Source organism: Amblyomma mixtum, chromosome 4 (assembly GCF_055824585.1).
Source record: "Amblyomma mixtum isolate Tamu chromosome 4, ASM5582458v1, whole genome shotgun sequence".
NCBI lineage: Eukaryota > Metazoa > Arthropoda > Arachnida > Ixodida > Ixodidae > Amblyomma > Amblyomma mixtum.
Window position 1 is genome coordinate 46,038,181 of NC_143015.1, and position 18,197 is coordinate 46,056,377.

The following is an 18,197-nucleotide window of genomic DNA, read 5'->3' on the forward strand; positions in this document are numbered from 1 at the left end:
CTTGTTTTGGTTTGCCAGCAGTGCGGAGATTAAAGCAAGGTTAACATAATATTTATCTGTAATGGTTTAGGTAAACAAAAATAAAGCATTGTTAGCAGAGTGCCTAAAAAGTCTTAAAGTGTCACGCTTGGGCAGTGTGCTGAGGTGCAAGAATCAATTTGCGTAGGGGTTCCCCATTGGGCACTTAGTTCCACTTGCGTAATAACGCGAATAACATCAAACTGAAAAATTTTCCTAAGCAAAGCACAGGATGTATTTTTCCTCACTTTCTTGATTACTTCCACCTTCCTCCAAACACTCGCTTTTTCGTAGACTCCCAATACATTTTGTCAAAGTCTTCCACAGCACCCACCGGTAGAGAAGTAGTGAATCTTTACTTCTTCCTGTGGCAAATACTACTGTTCTGTAGTTTTGAATGCGCCCTCCATGTGTCAGCCATTATATATGAAGCGCTGGTGAAAGTCAATGCGGCAAAGTGTTAAAGCATTTCCGGATTGCAATCTGCAGCCGTAAGCTTGCTACGACGGTTTCCTTTTTAGCCTACGGACTTGTCCCGAGAGGCGTTATTATTATAAAGCAGTTTTTTTTTTTCAGTAACCAGTTCCTTAACAGGGTCAGTGCCTCTCGATTGTAATCGCAGATCCTGTGTGTAAGGCTCTGCAAGTATAAAACCGTTAAAGTAAAACAAAAATAATTCACAGTTAGAGGGCGAAGAGGAGTATGCTAAAACCTCAGCAAAACCGTGCAAGCTTGTGTCATCACTTCGAATTCAGATTTAATGAAACGCCGGTCGAATGCATGGCTGCTTGTGCTTAGCTTACAATCGCACAAGTTTATCACAACATAGTATGAAGAAAACTGCACCCTGACTGTGTTCTAGTGTGTATATATTACACAGCCTTACACCTCTCAAAACTTGCGCAGGTTAACTAAATCAACTGTATAATAGATGTTGCATATTATAGTTTGTGTTTCCACTGATCTTCTGTGAAGGCTGTGCCAAGCGCCCATTTCTTCGATAATTACTGAACATTGTCGTTATTCGTGCTCGGTATAAAAAAACTGTCGCCCTTACTAAAAAAAAGCTAGCAACGGATTGTCGCAATTTAGAATACAGGCTCCTTGCCATAGTGACAACTATGCTAAGCAAATGTACCGTACATATTTGCAGCGGTGCCACAATTTTAGTGCCCGCAAGATGCGCATTGCTTTCTGTTCTTTGGCCTATTCAAACATGCAACGATAAGAAATAAACATGCAACGATAATTTTCCAAAAAGCCCACTGAGAGTGCAAAACGATGGCACCTTATGCCGCACAAGGCCGAAAGAAGATAAGGAACCAAGCTTAGGTGTCTTTGCAATGAACTGTACACATTTTTGAACTGGAGGGAAATGAGGAAGCAAGATGAACACAAACTCCACACAAGAACAGCAGCGTACCACGTGCGCTCACACAGCGCACTTCCTTTCTCCACGTTTATATATTTCTTATGTCCGAGAAGCCGTTAGAGCTAGTAGGATTTCGCACCTGAGCCAAGGTAGTTATTTAAATCAATACTTCGACATCTGAAACGGCCGCCACAGTGGCTGAAGGCACCAGTACTTCTTAACAGGAAGTCTATACCATTAAACGCTAAGTAAAGAGAGGGAAGGGCCACCGTGGTGGCTCAGTGTTTACGGTGCTTGGCTGCATGCTAATCCGAAAGACGCGGTTTCTATCCTGGCCGCTGCGATCGCATTTGGGTGGAGGCGAAATGCTAGAGGTCCGTGTACTGTGCTTGTCAGTGCATGCTAAATAACCCCAGGTGGTCGAAATAATCCGGAGCCCTCCACTGCGACGTCTCCGATGTTCTGAGTCAGTTTGGGGCGTTAAACACCATAAACCAAACCGAACGTAAGATAGTGAAGGGCAGAGGAACTTCGAGGAGGTTAACAATAAGAATGTTCCTGGACCCCATACTACATTCGTCTTTTATAAGCGTCGTAGAAGCTGTTAAGAATGCCTAGAAGCTCGTTTGCACCCAGAAAGTGTCACCGACGGTCTCCGCGAAGTTGCATTATCGGGAAAACACGAGGGTTTTGGATGTTGAGTCCGAGTTAGCCGGAGCAGAACTTAGCAAGCCAGAGCTCTATAGCCTATGCGCATTACTCAACTCCAAGTAAATTCCACTTGGTGCTAGCGTAAGTGCCTATAATGTGAACCTCACTCCACGCGAGTTCGTTGAGCCTCGGTTGAGGTCCCCGTTTTAGCCTCAATTAGTTTAACCATTCCCCAACTTCCGCCGACCGTGGAGCTAACAAACCCTCGCAGCCACCAAGCTTCGTAGAAAAGAGTACCGCCGAGAGTTTCGTCTGCACAATAGCGGATCATGCTTTTGCTCCGGGCGTGCTCAGACGAAAGAGAGAGAGCGTCCACGGGGTGCGTCTCTGGGCGTAAACAAGCTGGCTGGAGCAACTACACGCCCCGTCCCCGTTGCTTTCGAAACATTTTTGGCCGCGCGCCCCGGGGTCACTCTGAAAATACGCCCGGCGCCATGAGCGGGGATAGCCCAGTCCCCCGTGTATAGCTTGTACCGGCGATATATATAGAGAGCGGTATACATTTATTAGCGGTGCGGCGAGATGCAGGGCAGGTGAGCGTAAAACACGGCTAGCGCCGGACAGGCTGGGTATAGAGCGAGGAGTTTATTTGGTGACCCGGAGGTTTGCAGTCACCTCCTATCTTCGGAATCATTATAGCGACGGCGCAGTTATGGGGACCGGTGGAGGCGCCCCGTAGTAGCTACTGATGTTTGTGCGCGGTGCTGAGTTGCACTGCGCAGCGGTAAACGAATGTATTACACTGAGGAGATCTGTATCGGCATTGCTTATAAGATCGTTGCGGGATTTGAGGAGGAGGCGTGCTGACGACGTGCATTGTATACTTTTCTTCTTGCGTTCGGCATACAGTCTTCGCCCTGCAGTTCTTTGAACTTTACAGTACGTCTTAATTAATCTTAGATAAGCAACGAAACAGCGAGCCGTACATAGCGATCAACCTGTTAAGGCACCGAACATCTGGTCAGCTAGCAAACAGTTATTCTCTAAAGACGAGTTTTGAACTACGCTGGCGTGCTAACACATCGCCCTATTCTTACTGCCTAATCAACATTGTGTTACCATTCTTTTTCTCTGTTCAGTGCATAACTAAGAAAGGTTATATTGGTCTCTTGATTGTAGTGTAATGACGTGTGCCGTCATTAAAGCTTATCTTTCAGGGAAAGGGCAGCTTACTAGAAAGCGTGGCTTGCCTGCGCACTATTCGTTCATCGAGGACCACTTTTCTCGATTACATGCGCTTCGAAACCCAGTCCTATAATGCTCACTACTGCTACACAGTCACAAGTACATGCGTTTACTGTGACTGGATTGGAAAGTAGTTCTTTAATCGTTGTCCTGTTACCAAAGACTGCTAGCTACCCGCGCGACAAACCGCGCACAAATAAAAGCGACAGTTGGCCACCTAGTATTGTGAAGGACAACACTACCAGGAAAAGGGCAAGTAATTTTATCCCTGTCAGAAGCAATTATTTTAAAGTGTAGGGAAAACGCAAAGGATAGAAGTTACTGAGCACGACTTAATGAAATGCATGGGGAATTTACATTTGCAACTTGCGAAATCCGACTGGTCGTTACATAACCCAGTCCAAAAACCCAATTCAAAAGTTTATATTTGAGTGTGGTACATTTGCAGGCTCAACGTCGCCCCCGAGTTGCGATTACTCGTTACTAATTGCGATTTTTTGTATTTTAAGACGAATGGAATACTGTCTCAATCGCTTGAATTAAAACGTTATTCACGGCAGAAACGTTCCGCACTGATAAATCTGTGTGCAGACGTAAGTTACGGCACTAGTTGTGCAGAAGAACGCTTTGCAGATCAGGGCAGTGCGCGATTTCTTCACAACAGCAAGTGCAATAAACTTGCGTGAAATCAAAAAACAAAGTGCACACATACCAAGAACAAAAAACAACGGTTTTTGATAGTGGCTGTGACGGCAACTTTTTGGAATGCATTGAAGAAATACTTCTTAACATTCCTATGTTTCGCAGAAGAAGCCTTTGTAAGAGCAACTTACATGTTCCCGCCTTAGTAGTGTTATATAGCGCTTGTACTAGACTCGTATGGTCGCATACTGCAACCAATAGCATCCACTTTCCTCGGATACTGCTCTTTAGATGAGCTTCAGCAGGAAGGATAAATATCTCACTTCGTGAAAGGAATAAGAGCAAATAGGGATGATCAAATTTTTTTCTAATAATAAACAGTAAACAAAAACAGTGTGTTTAAAACTGCATACGCACACATAATAAACGACCGGGGTATTGCGTGACGTTTACGTAAAGACAAACATTTCCAGTGCATGTATATACGGCCCACGTAAGATAGTATTTGACCTGTACTCCCAAACAGAAAACAGTGTAGCCACTTGAAATTAGCGTATATATTAATATGATGAAAAAAAAAACAAATCAACGTTAGGGACGTCTTTTTGAAAGCACGCCAGCGGTAAATCAAGTGGTTAATTTGTTAACGAAGAACTTCTGCCGATCGAACAATTTCTGTGCAGCTTTTATGCGCGCTAGTTCACCTCGATAAGTTCGTGTTTGTTTCGAAATAACTACACGACAGAACTTTACGAAAACTGTGCAAGATACCCAACACCTAAAACGAGTGGGAAAGGAAACAGGCGACAAACAGAGCGCCATGCTCACAACATTTTTCGTTTTGTGTTTGTTTTATTTTTCGTTTCTGTTCAGGAGCGAACGACCATTTCGTGCAAGCGCGTGCTGGTCAAATGTACGGTCTGTTTCTTTCCAGCATTAAACATATTAGATGACGCGTACAGCGGTGCGTCTGTCGCGTCTATGTCCGTGTTTTTTTAAATAAATATTTACCGACTAGCCGATTCGTATCTTAAACGCTCTTTAGCCGAAACCAAGCGACCACTGCAGCTCACCTTTCTCGAATGGGCGCTCTCCGTGTTGGTTTCGTCTCAACAAAGTTTCCACCTATTCTCATAAAGCTATCCTCAGTGTACAAATATATGTACACGTGTACTCTGTGTCACATGGCGGACCACTCCATTTCACGCTACTGAATGACCCCCGAGTTCCGCCCTCCCTTTCAACTCTTCCGAACCGCCGCCACAACGCTCTTACTGCAGAGCTACCACGGGTCTCGTCGCTCGCTTCCAATGCGGGTCACGTCGTCGTCGTAGATTTATACACGTGCTGCAGTGAGAGGCGATAGCCGATTCAGTTCACGCGCGCCTATCGCGACGCACGCGGCGGTCGTGTTGTGGTTCCCCGCGTGAACGACAGGCCGTGACGGACAGTGCCGGGGACAGGACCTCCCGTTCGTCCCCCGCTTACACTACGGTACGGCGGGCGGCCGCTGATCGAAGGCCGGACAGACTGACCCTCGGCCCCCGCTGCGCCGACCTTGGCTTTTGTTTTGGTGCCGTCCGTCAGCGTGATCCTGTCAGTGGACCGCGCTGTACAGTGAACCCTACTGTCGGCGCCATCCTCGCTTCTGCCGCAGAAAGCAAGGAGTATACTCTCGAAACGTGCGGCTAGCCGCGTACACAGGTTGCACAAGCTGGCTTCAACAGCGTTCTGGAAAACGTAATTTTCTTTCGCCGTTATCTGAGAGTCAATAAGGGCTCTCAAAGAAACTCGCCGAACGTTTCATCATAGCGAAGTAACATCGCATTCCACAGCTGAAGGGGCAGTGTGTAGCAAATCTTGTTCCTGAATCACCGGCTTCAACAGAGGCTTACTTTCGCCAGCGCCCGTGTCGTAACTGCGTTGAAAAATGAACTAGCCTGCTTGCAAAAGAGCGGTCTGCGGAAAAGTGATGTGTTTTGCCGCGAGCCCGCGTGTTTCCGCGTTTACTGCAGCCGAAAGAAAACAAAGAGAAGGGAATAGAGAAACGCGTGAGCAGTTTTTTTTTTTTTTTCGGAGAACTAAATCGCGCAACCGTTTCTCAGCTTGCAATTATTGGAAACTTCTTAAATTGTGATCGTCGGTAAGTGACACAGCTACTTTGTGTATAGAGGAAAACGGAAGAAAGGCAATTTAAAAAAAAATCGAAGCTTTAGCCCATCCTTGGGGTGAAGAGAAAAAAAATAGTAGGTATGCACCCTACCCTTGTCCATCGTGCGTACTGACTTGCATGAGTATCCTCTAAAGTGCCCACACGCCAGCGGAGCCGAATAACATCACACCATATCACACCACTTTGGTTCCTTGAATGCTACCTTTGGTTTGTTCAGTTGAGCGATTGACAGAGTGTTTTGTTATATAAGAGACCAAATTCGATGAGTACCTTGGGCCACTGAAGCACTGAAGAAGGCCGCTATAATGTAATTAAACACAGGCGAAACAAGTCGTTGGAATAGGCATTTCACCGAGAGTCTTGAAGTGGGTGACCAGCGCGTGTGATGTGAAGTGGAGAGGGAGTATGCCTTACTGAGGGATAAAACTTTCGGCACTAGCACCACAAAAGATGGATCAGCGCACAGAAGAGGTACACAACCAAGGTTGTAATTTTGGAGATTATATGCTAATTTTTTTTTCAAATTAAATTAAGTTTAATTCATAGTTACAGTATATGGTTATGGGGTATAATACATCAGGAGGCCCAAAAGTCGAAACTGCAAATAGGGCCTCCTATGGCTACATGAACAGAGTACATAAACCGGCGCATGCACAACAATCCGAGGTAAAAAAAAAGAAAAATTCGTGTCAATACGAAAAAGGAATGACTGTGGTGGCCCTGCTTAGTACAGTGTGGAGAGCACCTGGGCTTATGAATGATGAGAGTCCCAGGTGGCCAATGCATACGCCTGTAGTGGGTCATGCTGGCAGTGTCAAATAAGTGATTTTTCAAGAAAGCAAAGGTTTTATTAGTGGGCGATATTACGTTAGTCGATGAAAACGCCAGGTTCAGTCATTACAAATGTTATAATGCTTAAATAAGTCAACAAGATGAGCAGCAGAGTTGGAAAATATGCAATGGAAGGAAAAAAGGTAACGGCTACTGTTAAGATACGCTTATCAATTCATTTCAGTTAAGTGTCATAGAGCACTACGGACAGAAGTGTGGCACGTGGTTTATGCTATCGTGGAGGGTCTCTTGATACCAGGGGTTAATCACTGGACGATAAATAATAGGGGGTAACACACTATTTTAAAAGAGGCATGGTAGGGGACAGAGGTTGGAGTTCTCTGGGACGTCGAAAGTCTTTTGGGAGTTGATTAGACAATTTCTTATTTGTAAAGAGGACTGAGCGATGCGGTGCGTGAGGAAGTGATTAATCCATGCAAAGATATTTCGATGTAGGTTCAACTGAGAAAACTTCAAAATCAGGCTCTTATTAAAAAACTAGCGGTTGTTTATGGATTAATATCAAAATCTGTGTGAATGTTGCGAGGAATGGAAGAAATTATTCGAATCTGTGAACGGTGCCTTGCGTGAGCGCCCACTTAAATGCCAACGTGTCCTTTATTGCAGCAGGCCCACATGGGAAATGCTCCCAGCGCACAAGAGCTGTGTGGCGGGGAGCTTTCGGTTAAGACGCACCCCAGCGCCGTTTTCTCGGAAGTCCCTTGTGCTGCCTTGTTAGCAGTGCCCGACAGGTACCCTTGTTTGCGATGCTATTGAAGATTCCGTTCAAACTTTTTTTTTTCTTCAGTGGAGGAGACGTATGATGTCTAAGGCGGAGCGTAAGGCCCTGTTGGCACCAAAGTTCATGTTTTGTTTCTTATTCTGGCCATTCCTCCACATCGTACACGGCCTAGTATGCCCTTTGAAAAGGCAAGAAGAATAAGAAGCGCCCCTGTTGATGCATTTGAAAGGAGTCAACAATCATTGAAACCAAAAGAAGCATAGGCAATTTTTTTTTCGGCACTCGAAAGTATAACGTAGAGAGAGGCCAGGATTACGAGAGTCTTTACAAACCAGAGAAACAGGACAACGGTTGATGGGGGAACCTGAATTTGCTACGTGAGTTGTTCTACAAGAGCACGAAAACATTTAAATTGTTGAAACGCTGACCTAGCCACCTCAAGCTTCCCCTCAAAACTTGTTCACTGTGTTTGGTGTTGTACAAAGTAGAACGTCAGACAGCCACTGTCGCAGTTCAGTTCGTAAAGCACCATACGTGACAAGCTGTGGTAGGGGGTTCGGATCCCACCAGATGCATGTGTTTGTCGTTTCTTGTGTTTTCTGTTAAACTATATTTGATGGAACATGACATACTGAGCTCCTAGTTTCAAACAGATGGACATCACAAAAAAAAATCGCCTATGCTCTGCAAGGTTTCGATGACTCTTGGCTTCTTCTAAATGAGATTGGGCCCTTTTCGATAAGCTGACCATTTTAAAATAGCCATTCCGCGTCAGTCTGGGCTTCTGCCAATGGTCACCCAGATTTACCCGCGGCTTTCAAGCGTCTGTGGAAAGTGGTGAACTGTCCATTATGTAGAAGGTGATCGAACCTCATCGTTTGTTGCATATCGCAGAAAGTGGTCAGGTCCGCTCGCCTGCGGTTGACAGAGCGCTGCGATGCACCTCACCACTCGCTGCATATCGTACTCAGTGCGAGCCAATGGTGAGGTTCAGTCGCCAACCAACCAATGGCCGGGTCTCTTTCCGCAGACGCTTGAAAGCCGCGGGTATATCTGAGTGACCAATGACGGAGGGTCAGACGGACGCGAAATGGTCATTTTAAAATGAACAGCTTACAGAATACGACCCCTGGTGCAACATAAGAAAAACTGTTCATTGATGGTGAATATAGTTGTTAGTTTTAGAGATGATTACATGTTCAGAAGATAACGATATGGACACAGCTGTGCCTCGCTTTGTGCAAGTGTGCTGTGATCGCAGAAGAAGGACGCTGCGATCAAAACAGACCATCAAATATCTGTCCTTGCAATTGTGTTTTGCGGCACAGCTGCGCAGTTTTGGATCTGAACAACAGGTCCAGTAGATACGATAAAAGGGGGCCAGCAAAAAGAATTCTGAAGGCCAGGGTAGATTCAAAGAGCGTGATTCTGAAAAAAAATGCCGTCTCTTTCGTCCTCGGTAGCAGATCTATGCTCGAAATGCTTGAGCTCAACCCACGCAGCACTGGGAAGAACGGTGCTAGCCGAATTCTTTGAATGGGTCTCGTCCCGCTCATGCAACTGCGTGCCCAACCACAAAGCACTTCTGCCGCCTACCTCGTCAAAGCGCAGAACCAGCGAATAACGCATGCGCTTGCCCGTTAACTACATAGATCTGCTACCAAATATAGTAATAACACCAGAGGCGCGTTCGGGCTCCAGAGAGCGGGCCCTGGCCCATCCGCTATGCGGCTCCTTCACTCTTTTTTTCTTGGAATCAGCTTCATGCTACTGGTTGTTGTTGAGCTCCCATGTGGAGCAGCCTGGAAAGGTAACCTGACATTTGAGTCACTTACCAGCGATGAGATGGAATCACTGTAGCAAGCACAATGACTTAGAAGCACACGCAGCACTCTTTCCGTCTTCATCGTTTTCTTGTGTTCGCTCTTTATGCGCGCGCATCTCGTTCTTAGAAATGCACACAGTGCTTCAGCTCTACCGGCGGCCACACGATGTTCGGCTTGCGTTAGAGAGCCCGCTCCGCGCGCCTGCGCTCAGGTTGCTTCAGGGTGCGGCGCGGAAAGCTCACAACCGTTTGGGGGCAAAGTTTCGGAAAGTTTGCTTCATGCTCTTCCTCAGGGTCACCGCAGTTCCCTCGCGGTGTTCGCCCGAGTTTTCCCAGAAGAGGAGCTAAAAGTATTCCATGCTAAAAACCAAATGCATTCAAATCGTGTACACCGACAGTCAACACGGTGATGGCATGTTTGCTCCGGCTGAAGCGTTTTAAAGGATTGTTATAAAGTGTTCATTACATTTCTAGTACTTCGGAGGAACTGATGATTAAGCGGATGTACAATTTAGCAGAACAAGTATCACAGGAAACAAACAAACAGCATTTTCTTTGGTGCGCTCCTTCTTTGAGGGTACGCGTCTGCGCCAGGACAAGGAATGGTTTAGACAGCCGCAGTTAGTCAGTTATTCACTGGAAATAGTTGTGACATAAGTGAGCTGCTGCTGTAAACGCCTCATTTCACCATGCAAGTGAGAGAAAACGAGACGGGATAAAAGGTGTGGTTCTCACTACTTGTTTCAGCCGGCGTTGAGTAGGTGAAGATGTCGTGTGTGCCGCTCAAGGCCAGTACCCGCATACGCAGCCTTGCTCCTTACCCAAACCTCAACGCAGCGGGACGTTGACTAATTGTCGAAAGCCTTATTAAAGCTCTGCACGGCTGGTGAAGGTCAAGGTGCCACGCTTTCTGCGGCGCCTTCAGTGAGATATATTCTTCTGATAGCAATCGCTGCACCTGCACGCCGTTAATAACACCTGTCTACCCCAGGACGACGTGTTCGGCAAGCAGCAGCCGCTTTTCAAACTTTCCAATAGTCAGTACTCTGTTCAAGCTCGGCCTTTGCAACGCTACATCATAGATATCAGCTGGTGTGATTACCTTTGTGGACAAGGCTGCTAAAGTTTATGAAGGAAAACGTAATGCTGGCATTGAACCCTCTGAGCACAAAGTTCTTTTGATTGCGTTCGTTCCAGTGTTGTCACCCCCGCAAAACAGAAAAGCGCTGCAACTGCTCTAACGAAATGGGTAGAAGCGTAACGAGGATGTCTACGTGTATTGCCTCAATTTGTGCCATACTCGCATATAGTAGCTTATATGCCACAGCCTGTAGATAACTTCGTACTGCTCTGAAAAGAAGCAAGAAAGAGAACACCTTTTATGTAACAACGGACCTTTCCAGTCAAATATATTTTGGATTTTTCTCATTTAGGGAGTTTTGGCAAACAGAGGCAACGGACAAATATCATGTAGTAATAGTCATAATTGGTCGCAAATTTTTTTGCACTCGTTTCTATTAAATACGCGATTTATGCGAGTTTTCGGGTTAAAACAAAGGATAGTAATAGCTAATTTAAAAGACAACATGCCTTCTGTTACTTAGCCATTTCTATCGTGTAGAACGTTTAAGTTAGGAACCTCAGCAGGTCGTCGTGAACATGAGTGCTTCCCATTTTCTGAAAACTCGCTAAAGAAATTCTGCTTGCCTCCTAACTAGCAAACGTTCTCTTCACCTGCCGTTTCTGCACACATCATTACGAGACCAAGCATGTGAAATTTTAATGTAAGGTAGTAGCACGCCTTTCGATCCCATCAATACCTTTAATATAGAACTGAATATAATTTTCCTTTCATGTACCTCTTGCGAGTTCCATTTCGACTTTTTATTATATTTCCAGCGTTTAACCCTTTCACACTTTTTTGTGCAAATGCCTGCCCGCTTTTCTGTTGCACTCGAGCGCCAAGACCTGTCAAGCATCAAAGACATCTATCGCACGCTGCCTGGGTTATTGAGGACCTTCGCTTCGAAGCGTTGTTGTCTGCTGATCGTTTCACGTCCAACAGGTCGGCTACCAGGGGCCGTATTCCATTTGTAGTCCATTTTAAAGTGTCCATTTCGCGTCCGTCTGGTCATCTGTCATTCGTCACTCAGATCTACCCGCGGCTTTCAAGCATCTGTGGAAAACGACCCGGACATTGTGTAGAAGGCAACCGAAACTCATCGTTGGCTGCATATTGCAGCCAATGACAGCCAATGGTGAGGTCGCCCGCCAACCACCCAATGTCCCGGTCGCTTTCCACAGACGCTTGAAAGCCGCGGGTAGGTGTGAGTGACCAATGACAGAGGACCAGACGGACGCGAAATGGACACTTTAAAATGGACAGCTGATAGAATGTGAACCCAGACACCTTTTTTTTTCAGAAACGGCTGCACAGCATGCCTGCTTCGCTCATCGTAACAAAGCAGGCGTTCCGTTTTCTCGCTTTCACCTTTGCTGTAACTAATGCAGTATAGAGACACTGGTGGTCACTAACGCACAGAAATGTTCAGAAACGAATTATCTTCAACGCTAACGGGACATGATCTTTGGAACACAATGACGTTGCTACCTGTCTGACATATATCTTGGAAACAACAAAAAAACCTCAAATCATACGCTCAGATTCCCAATTTGTGTGTAATGTCGCAGTGCTCAGAAATTCCCTCGTATAAGGTTAGTACGCTGGGAGGGGGAGAGCATTGCATAAGATAAGCACAATGAAGCCGAAGCAAGAAAAGAAAGGCAAAAATAATTTCCCAGCCCGCAAGGTGACAATAGGGATATTAAGGCAGCAGTAGCAAACATGCATTAAAAATAGGGTGGTAAAGAAACGGCAAAATATAATGACCAAAATATAATGAGAGTAGCAGTTTAGTAATGGCAAATGTATCAAAGCAACAAAAAAATTGCTGAGGCTCAGCTTGGCTAAGCCTGGGGAATGCGAAGCATATTAGTGGCTAGGCTTGGTAATACATGGCTTTCCTTGGTTGAATACTTGGTCATTTTAATACAACCACTAGAAGCCTTCGTCGTGGGGGAAGACAACGGTATGGCTACAGCGGAAAGCCGACTAACCCCGAGACGCGCGTTGGGTGAGCGCCTGGATTGCCACGGAAGCCGCGTCTGCCTGCCCGGTGGAGCGAGCATTTCACCTACACCGAGTGTGAACGCGCGTTCGAAATGCGCGGGAATGCGCGGGTGTGACGGCTAGCGGTCCCACGGCGACGGCGCGAGGTGGAGGCCGGCTCTCTCATCCGATGTCACATGGTGTGACGTCACGGTGTCACGTGGTGTGACGTCACGGTGTCACGTGGTGTGACGTCACGGTGTCACGTGGTGTCACGGCTAGGGGTCCCACGGCGACGGCGTGAGTGGTAGCTCTAGCAATATGCTTCGCATAAAAACAAGAAAGTAACAAAACAGAGCAAAAACAAGAGCCGATAGCATTAAGAAGTAACTAAAACAAGAAAGTCACCACGAGAAAGAAGGAAAAAGTATCAGTAAGAATGCATTCAAAACTTGAATACAGTGCGATCGTAATCCAGTTGTAACTCGAAAACATAAACGCAACAAGGCAGAATAAATCGAGGCAAAAAAAGAAAAGTATAGCTCGGAATAATGCAGTTGCAGACAAAAATAAAACACCAATATCAGAGTGTATAAGTTGCTGGAGTTTAGAAAAGTTTAAATCGGCGACTTATTTATGACTGATTATTCAAGTCGACTTATGGGTGCGAAATCAGAGACTTCCAGAAAAGGGATGAGTGGCATGCGATGCATTCTAGTTTGAAGAGGTGATCGCACCGTGAAAGGATGATTGCGGGTGATTGTAAGACACCCCCGAGAAGTGACGTTTATAGAAAAGTGCAAGATGTGACAGCTTGTGGTGATAAGGGAGGAGTTCAGCCCAATTTTATATTGCCACCGTACGAACCATTCAGTGGCCTCCGTACCGCGGCCGAACTGTTGTAGCTGCGACTTTCCATGCCTTGGGCATTCGAGGGGCTCGAAGACCGTCTTCCTCCTCGCTCGAGCTCCCTGCTGTCTGGAACGCCGATCTTGTCTTATAAAACCTGAGCTGTGCTCTTCAACTGTTTGTCGGTGACATATTTGGTGGAGGTGCTGGGTAGCGTCCCATGTACTCAGTCTGCGAGGACACTCTCGGCGCCTGTTGTCCACGCGTAAACACAACACCCGTCCACAAAGCGAGCCGCCGTCCGCGAGGCCTACAACAGGCGTTCGCTCAACTGACAGCGCCGGTAAGGGCGGTAGGAGCCATGACATCCACCGTGGCTAGCCAGACAACTCAGCATTCCGGGAATGCCCAGCCATTCGTCCTTCACGCACCTCGGCCACCGCCACCGTTCAACTGGGACAGGTTTGAGGACGTCGAAGACTGGTTGGCCAGCTATGACCGAGTGGCGGGGTTCAATGAGTGGGAAAGCGTGCGCAGATTGCGCAACGTTTACTTTGCGCTGCAGGACTCGGCCAAAACATGGTTCGAAAATCACGAAGCCTACTTTACCACCTGAGAGGTTTTTCGTCGAGAGCTGCTAGCGACATTTACCACCAGCGAACAAAAAGAGAAGGCAGAGGTCGCCCTGCACTCGAGATCACAGCAGGCAAACGAGAGCGTCGCGATGTTCATCGAGTACATGACACGACTGTTCAATCGGGCCGACCCTGCTATGCCCGAGGCCAAGAAAGCGCGCCACCTAATGCGCGGCAGTAAAGGAGCAGCTGTTTGCCGGACTGGTCCGTGACCCGCCAAGAACAGTGGTTGACTTCACAAGGGAGGCAACGGGTATCGAGCGCTCTGCAGGAACGGGGCGCGCGCTACGGACGTGAGGCTACTGTAGCAGCCGCTTCTCAGTACACGCCTACGTCGCTGCCCGCCGAGGAGCTTCGGGAGCTTGTAAGCAGCCTTGTTCGCGAGGAACTGGCGAAACTTCGCCTTGAAGTTCCACAGGCCAGTGTCGCTGCCGTAACGGACGCGGTCCGTGACGAAATCCGACGAGCTGTGCAGCTGCCCCCAGCTCCACACCCGGCGCCCTCCGTTATGACGTACAGCGAAGCACTACGAAGTCCTGGGCCAGCGATGCAAGCCTTTTCCCCCGTCGTTCCCGTGCCAGTACCATCTCTGCATTACCCAACCGCAGCAGTACCATCCGTGCCGCAGGAGTCCAGGCCCCCCATGAGCAAAGCGCACGTGTGGCGGACGCTAAACAATCGGCCGCTCTGGTACCACTGCGGGTAGCCCGGCCACATTTTCCGCCACTGCCCCTACCGCAGGGAGTTTTTTCGTCGAGAGCTGCTAGCGACAATATGAAGTATCCGCACTTCCGTGTGTATTTAAATACCGGCGACAGATCTATTCTCACGGATAAATTTAATTTTCTAAGCTGCTTTGCTGACGCGTTCGAGCAGAAGCGCAAAAAGCTCAACTTCCCGATTCTTTGACTTCTCTCTGACTCAGTGACCACCGCGCCGACACTAGGGAGCATAGCAGACAATTTAACGATGAGTTGCTCTTTTTTGATTTCATGCCTACACCAGTTCAGAGCAGAATAGAAAGCAACTTCAAAGACATTAAAGGAAATGATCCCCGTAATTGCGTCGGATCTTCCCGCGGCACAGATGTAGCGCAAGGCAGATGATATCCTTCTTTAGCAAGTGCGACGTCCCCACAGAAAAGTTCTTTTCAAATGCTGATGAGTGGGAATTTCGTCTCGGAGATTTCAGTGCCTGAAAATGTATCGAATGACAGAAGGTAGACGCTAAAGGGACACTGAGGAGAGCTCTATTAATATTTTTTATAGCAAAATCCGATAGTTCGGCATTTCATGGCTTTGTTGTCACTTGGCCGGCAGCGAAAGCTGCATTTATTTCTAAGAAATTTGGATTCGAAGTTGAGAAAGTTTTTCCGGCCGCTCTGATTCAAACGTTGGATTCTCCTATGACGACACATGACTAAGTGACGTGAAACATGACGTGCACATGACGTAACGCAGACTCCGTGATTTCTGGCGGCCAGCAGTGCAGCCCAGCAGCAGCCGAAAAGAAAGCTACCGCCGGCCGCACGTTGAAGGCATCTATCGGCTATTGCGGCCGTCGCTTCGTTTACGTTTGCACCGGCGTTTTGCCAGCGTTACGATGGAACCCGTTCTCGAAGTCGTCAACGAAGTTCTCGTAAATAGACACCGTTAGCGGAATACCGGGAGCCCCCATACCGCTGTGAGCAGGCGCTGATTGGTCCCGGCGCTGCAGGAGCGCGCGTAGCTGTCGGGTACGTGGCGCCATCTGGCGACGTCAAGAAAATTTGCGCATGCATTTGCTGCGCCTCAGTGATTCGTGGCTTCTCGTGTCCTAGTGTTGCTAGAACTATTGGTTCTAGCAACACTGTTTTGTCCTATGACGTCATGAAGCTTGTACTTGCGAGTTTGGCCTGTGGCGGCGATACCTGTATTTTGGTTCTTGCTCTTTTCTACGTTACAAGAGCTTTGTTGTCAGTATGAATGGCGTTTTTGTAATCAGGAGCTGGTATTCTGTCGATGCAAGTCAACTTCAATTTCTCCTCAGTGTCCCTTTAATAAGGAACCGACACTGCAAACAATGGACCTGGCAATTTACCTAATACTCGGTAATCTCGAAGAATGGGGACTGATGCCAAAGACCGCTTATTATTCCTGCCCAAGCTGGAGAGCACAAGCTGTCGGCAGAATAAACAAATTTGATGCTCACTGCGTCAAACGCAAAGTCTCATAGACAGCTCGACTCCAGGGGGACCCATGCATCAGTTACATTCTAGCCCGGATATATCTAAGTATTGTTTATACTGAACAGAAAGAACGTCCCCTTCATTGACTGCTTTCTTTTATCGAACTCACGGTCAGCGCTACATCCCATATTTCGAGTGGCACGCATCCCCTCTGCATGTGGCTCATCTCCCAACGACGCACTGACAGGTTGGCAGCCTGACCTTGAGCCCCTGCTGAAAGCGCGAGCGCTCTGAAGTTGTGTGACGCGGTGAACATACGGTGTTACTGATGGTGGCCTTCAGTTCGTTATACTGATTTTCGCAATGTAATTTAGTTTTCCAAACCATTCTAACCATCAAAAACCTAGCGAGGACCTTCATCTTGCATATTTCCTTCACTTCACTGCCGAAGCCGTTGGGAAAACCAACTTTGCCTTAATTTTGATCGGGTTATTTTAATATTTTTTTAGTGGTAACAGGAGAAGACATCTTATCCCGTTACTACTTCCCCATCTTATCCTGGCAATGCATAGTGCCAAAGCACACTTTCCTGCTGCTGCGATGCGGGGCAGATTAGGCCTAGCAACACCTAGTGAGATGTGCGCTTCCAACATGGCAGCGGGCGACATAGTGCTACAAGAAGCGCGTGACGTGTATTCTTGCTTCTACATCAAAGTAAGCTCATCGATTTTCATTTTATGCACATATTGAGTTATATTTATCGACCTCCCTCGACTCGTATTTGCAAAATAGGCCAACATTCAAGCCCTGCTATTCAAAACTTCACCGCAGTACCTTCCTCTTTGATATGGCAAGTGACCTGCGAACTACAGAGCATAGCCTTTCAAAGCACGATACCTGGTACAACATATTTTTTACACAGTTTGTAGATTACTTGCGACGAAGAAAGACTGGGCCAGTAACATTTCGACTAGACAGGATACAGTACGATTGACTCCATCTGTGCACTGCCTATATTGTGCGTGTAATTCGCGCAATACCTTTCCATGACCGGTATCGAGCAGCTAAATACCACCGAAGGCAGACTGGAAAAAATCGACTTAACCTTATCAGCAGAAGCACCGGCGCGTGTTCGATTTTTGCAAGGTATGTCATGAAAATAAAGTTTCATTTTCTTCTGTCAGAAAACCCAGATGTCTAATGCCAGCTTCTGAGTGCATGGCGCACCACCAAGGGGCTTGTTCCTCTTGGGTGTCTTGCACGGACAAATATGGCTTGACTCCAGCTGGTTTCTTGGCAGGGACTGATGAACGCCGAACTGTGCCAGGCAGTGCGAGGCGCGCAACGCTAGACAGCAACAAGGACAGGCCACATAGTTGACTGATGCGGCCTGTCTTTCTTGCCTGCTGTCCCACGTCTTGCGTTCAATCAAGCCTCGTGCCGACGACCACGGACATCCAACTCAGTTAAACAAAGGCAGGAAAGAGTAGGGCAACTCCTCAACAATGTCATGCTTAAATTAGTACGAGCTTCGTGTGTGCGTAAGGGAGTGGCAGAAGTATTGTGTTTCCACTCCAATCCGTCACTGCCAGGGTGTGAGTGACCGGTGCCAACAGGATTTTCGGCAAAATGCTCGCGCAATCACGCCGCACTGCGCCAAAGGTTCGCCTGCATTGAAAATGCTGAAGTGTGTCTCCCGCTTGTGCGGTCATAAAGGAAACTGAAAACAACAATTTTGCCAGCTGATTACTCCATAGCCGGTAACTGCGAGGAGCGCTAATGTCTATTACGGGTCAGCAGTGGCACCGTCCTGCAAACTGCCCTTCTGACACTGTCTTCCGGAAGCTGCGTCAGGAGACTAATTCATTAGTGCTAAAGCACTCATATGCTCACCAGCACTCACCATGCATCGCGCCTCGATCTTTCCCGTAGCATTGC

General features: G+C 47.3%; 1 protein-coding gene across 5 annotated transcripts in view; it reads left to right on the plus strand.

Moving 5' to 3' along the window:
* Window positions 1-18,197, plus strand: part of Eip63F-1 (Ecdysone-induced protein 63F 1) — a 94,450-nt gene that overhangs the window by 2,531 nt on the left and 73,722 nt on the right. For 2 of the 5 annotated variants that reach the window (XM_089586408.1, XM_089586407.1), the window contains one exon: window positions 7,560-7,684. The exons of the other annotated variants lie outside the window; for them this stretch is intronic. In XM_089586408.1, the coding sequence (XP_089442534.1) occupies window positions 7,569-7,684 (116 nt within the window). In that variant the 5' untranslated portion in view covers window positions 7,560-7,568. The remainder of the gene's footprint in view (window positions 1-7,559; window positions 7,685-18,197) is intronic. 5 annotated transcript variants of the gene reach the window in all.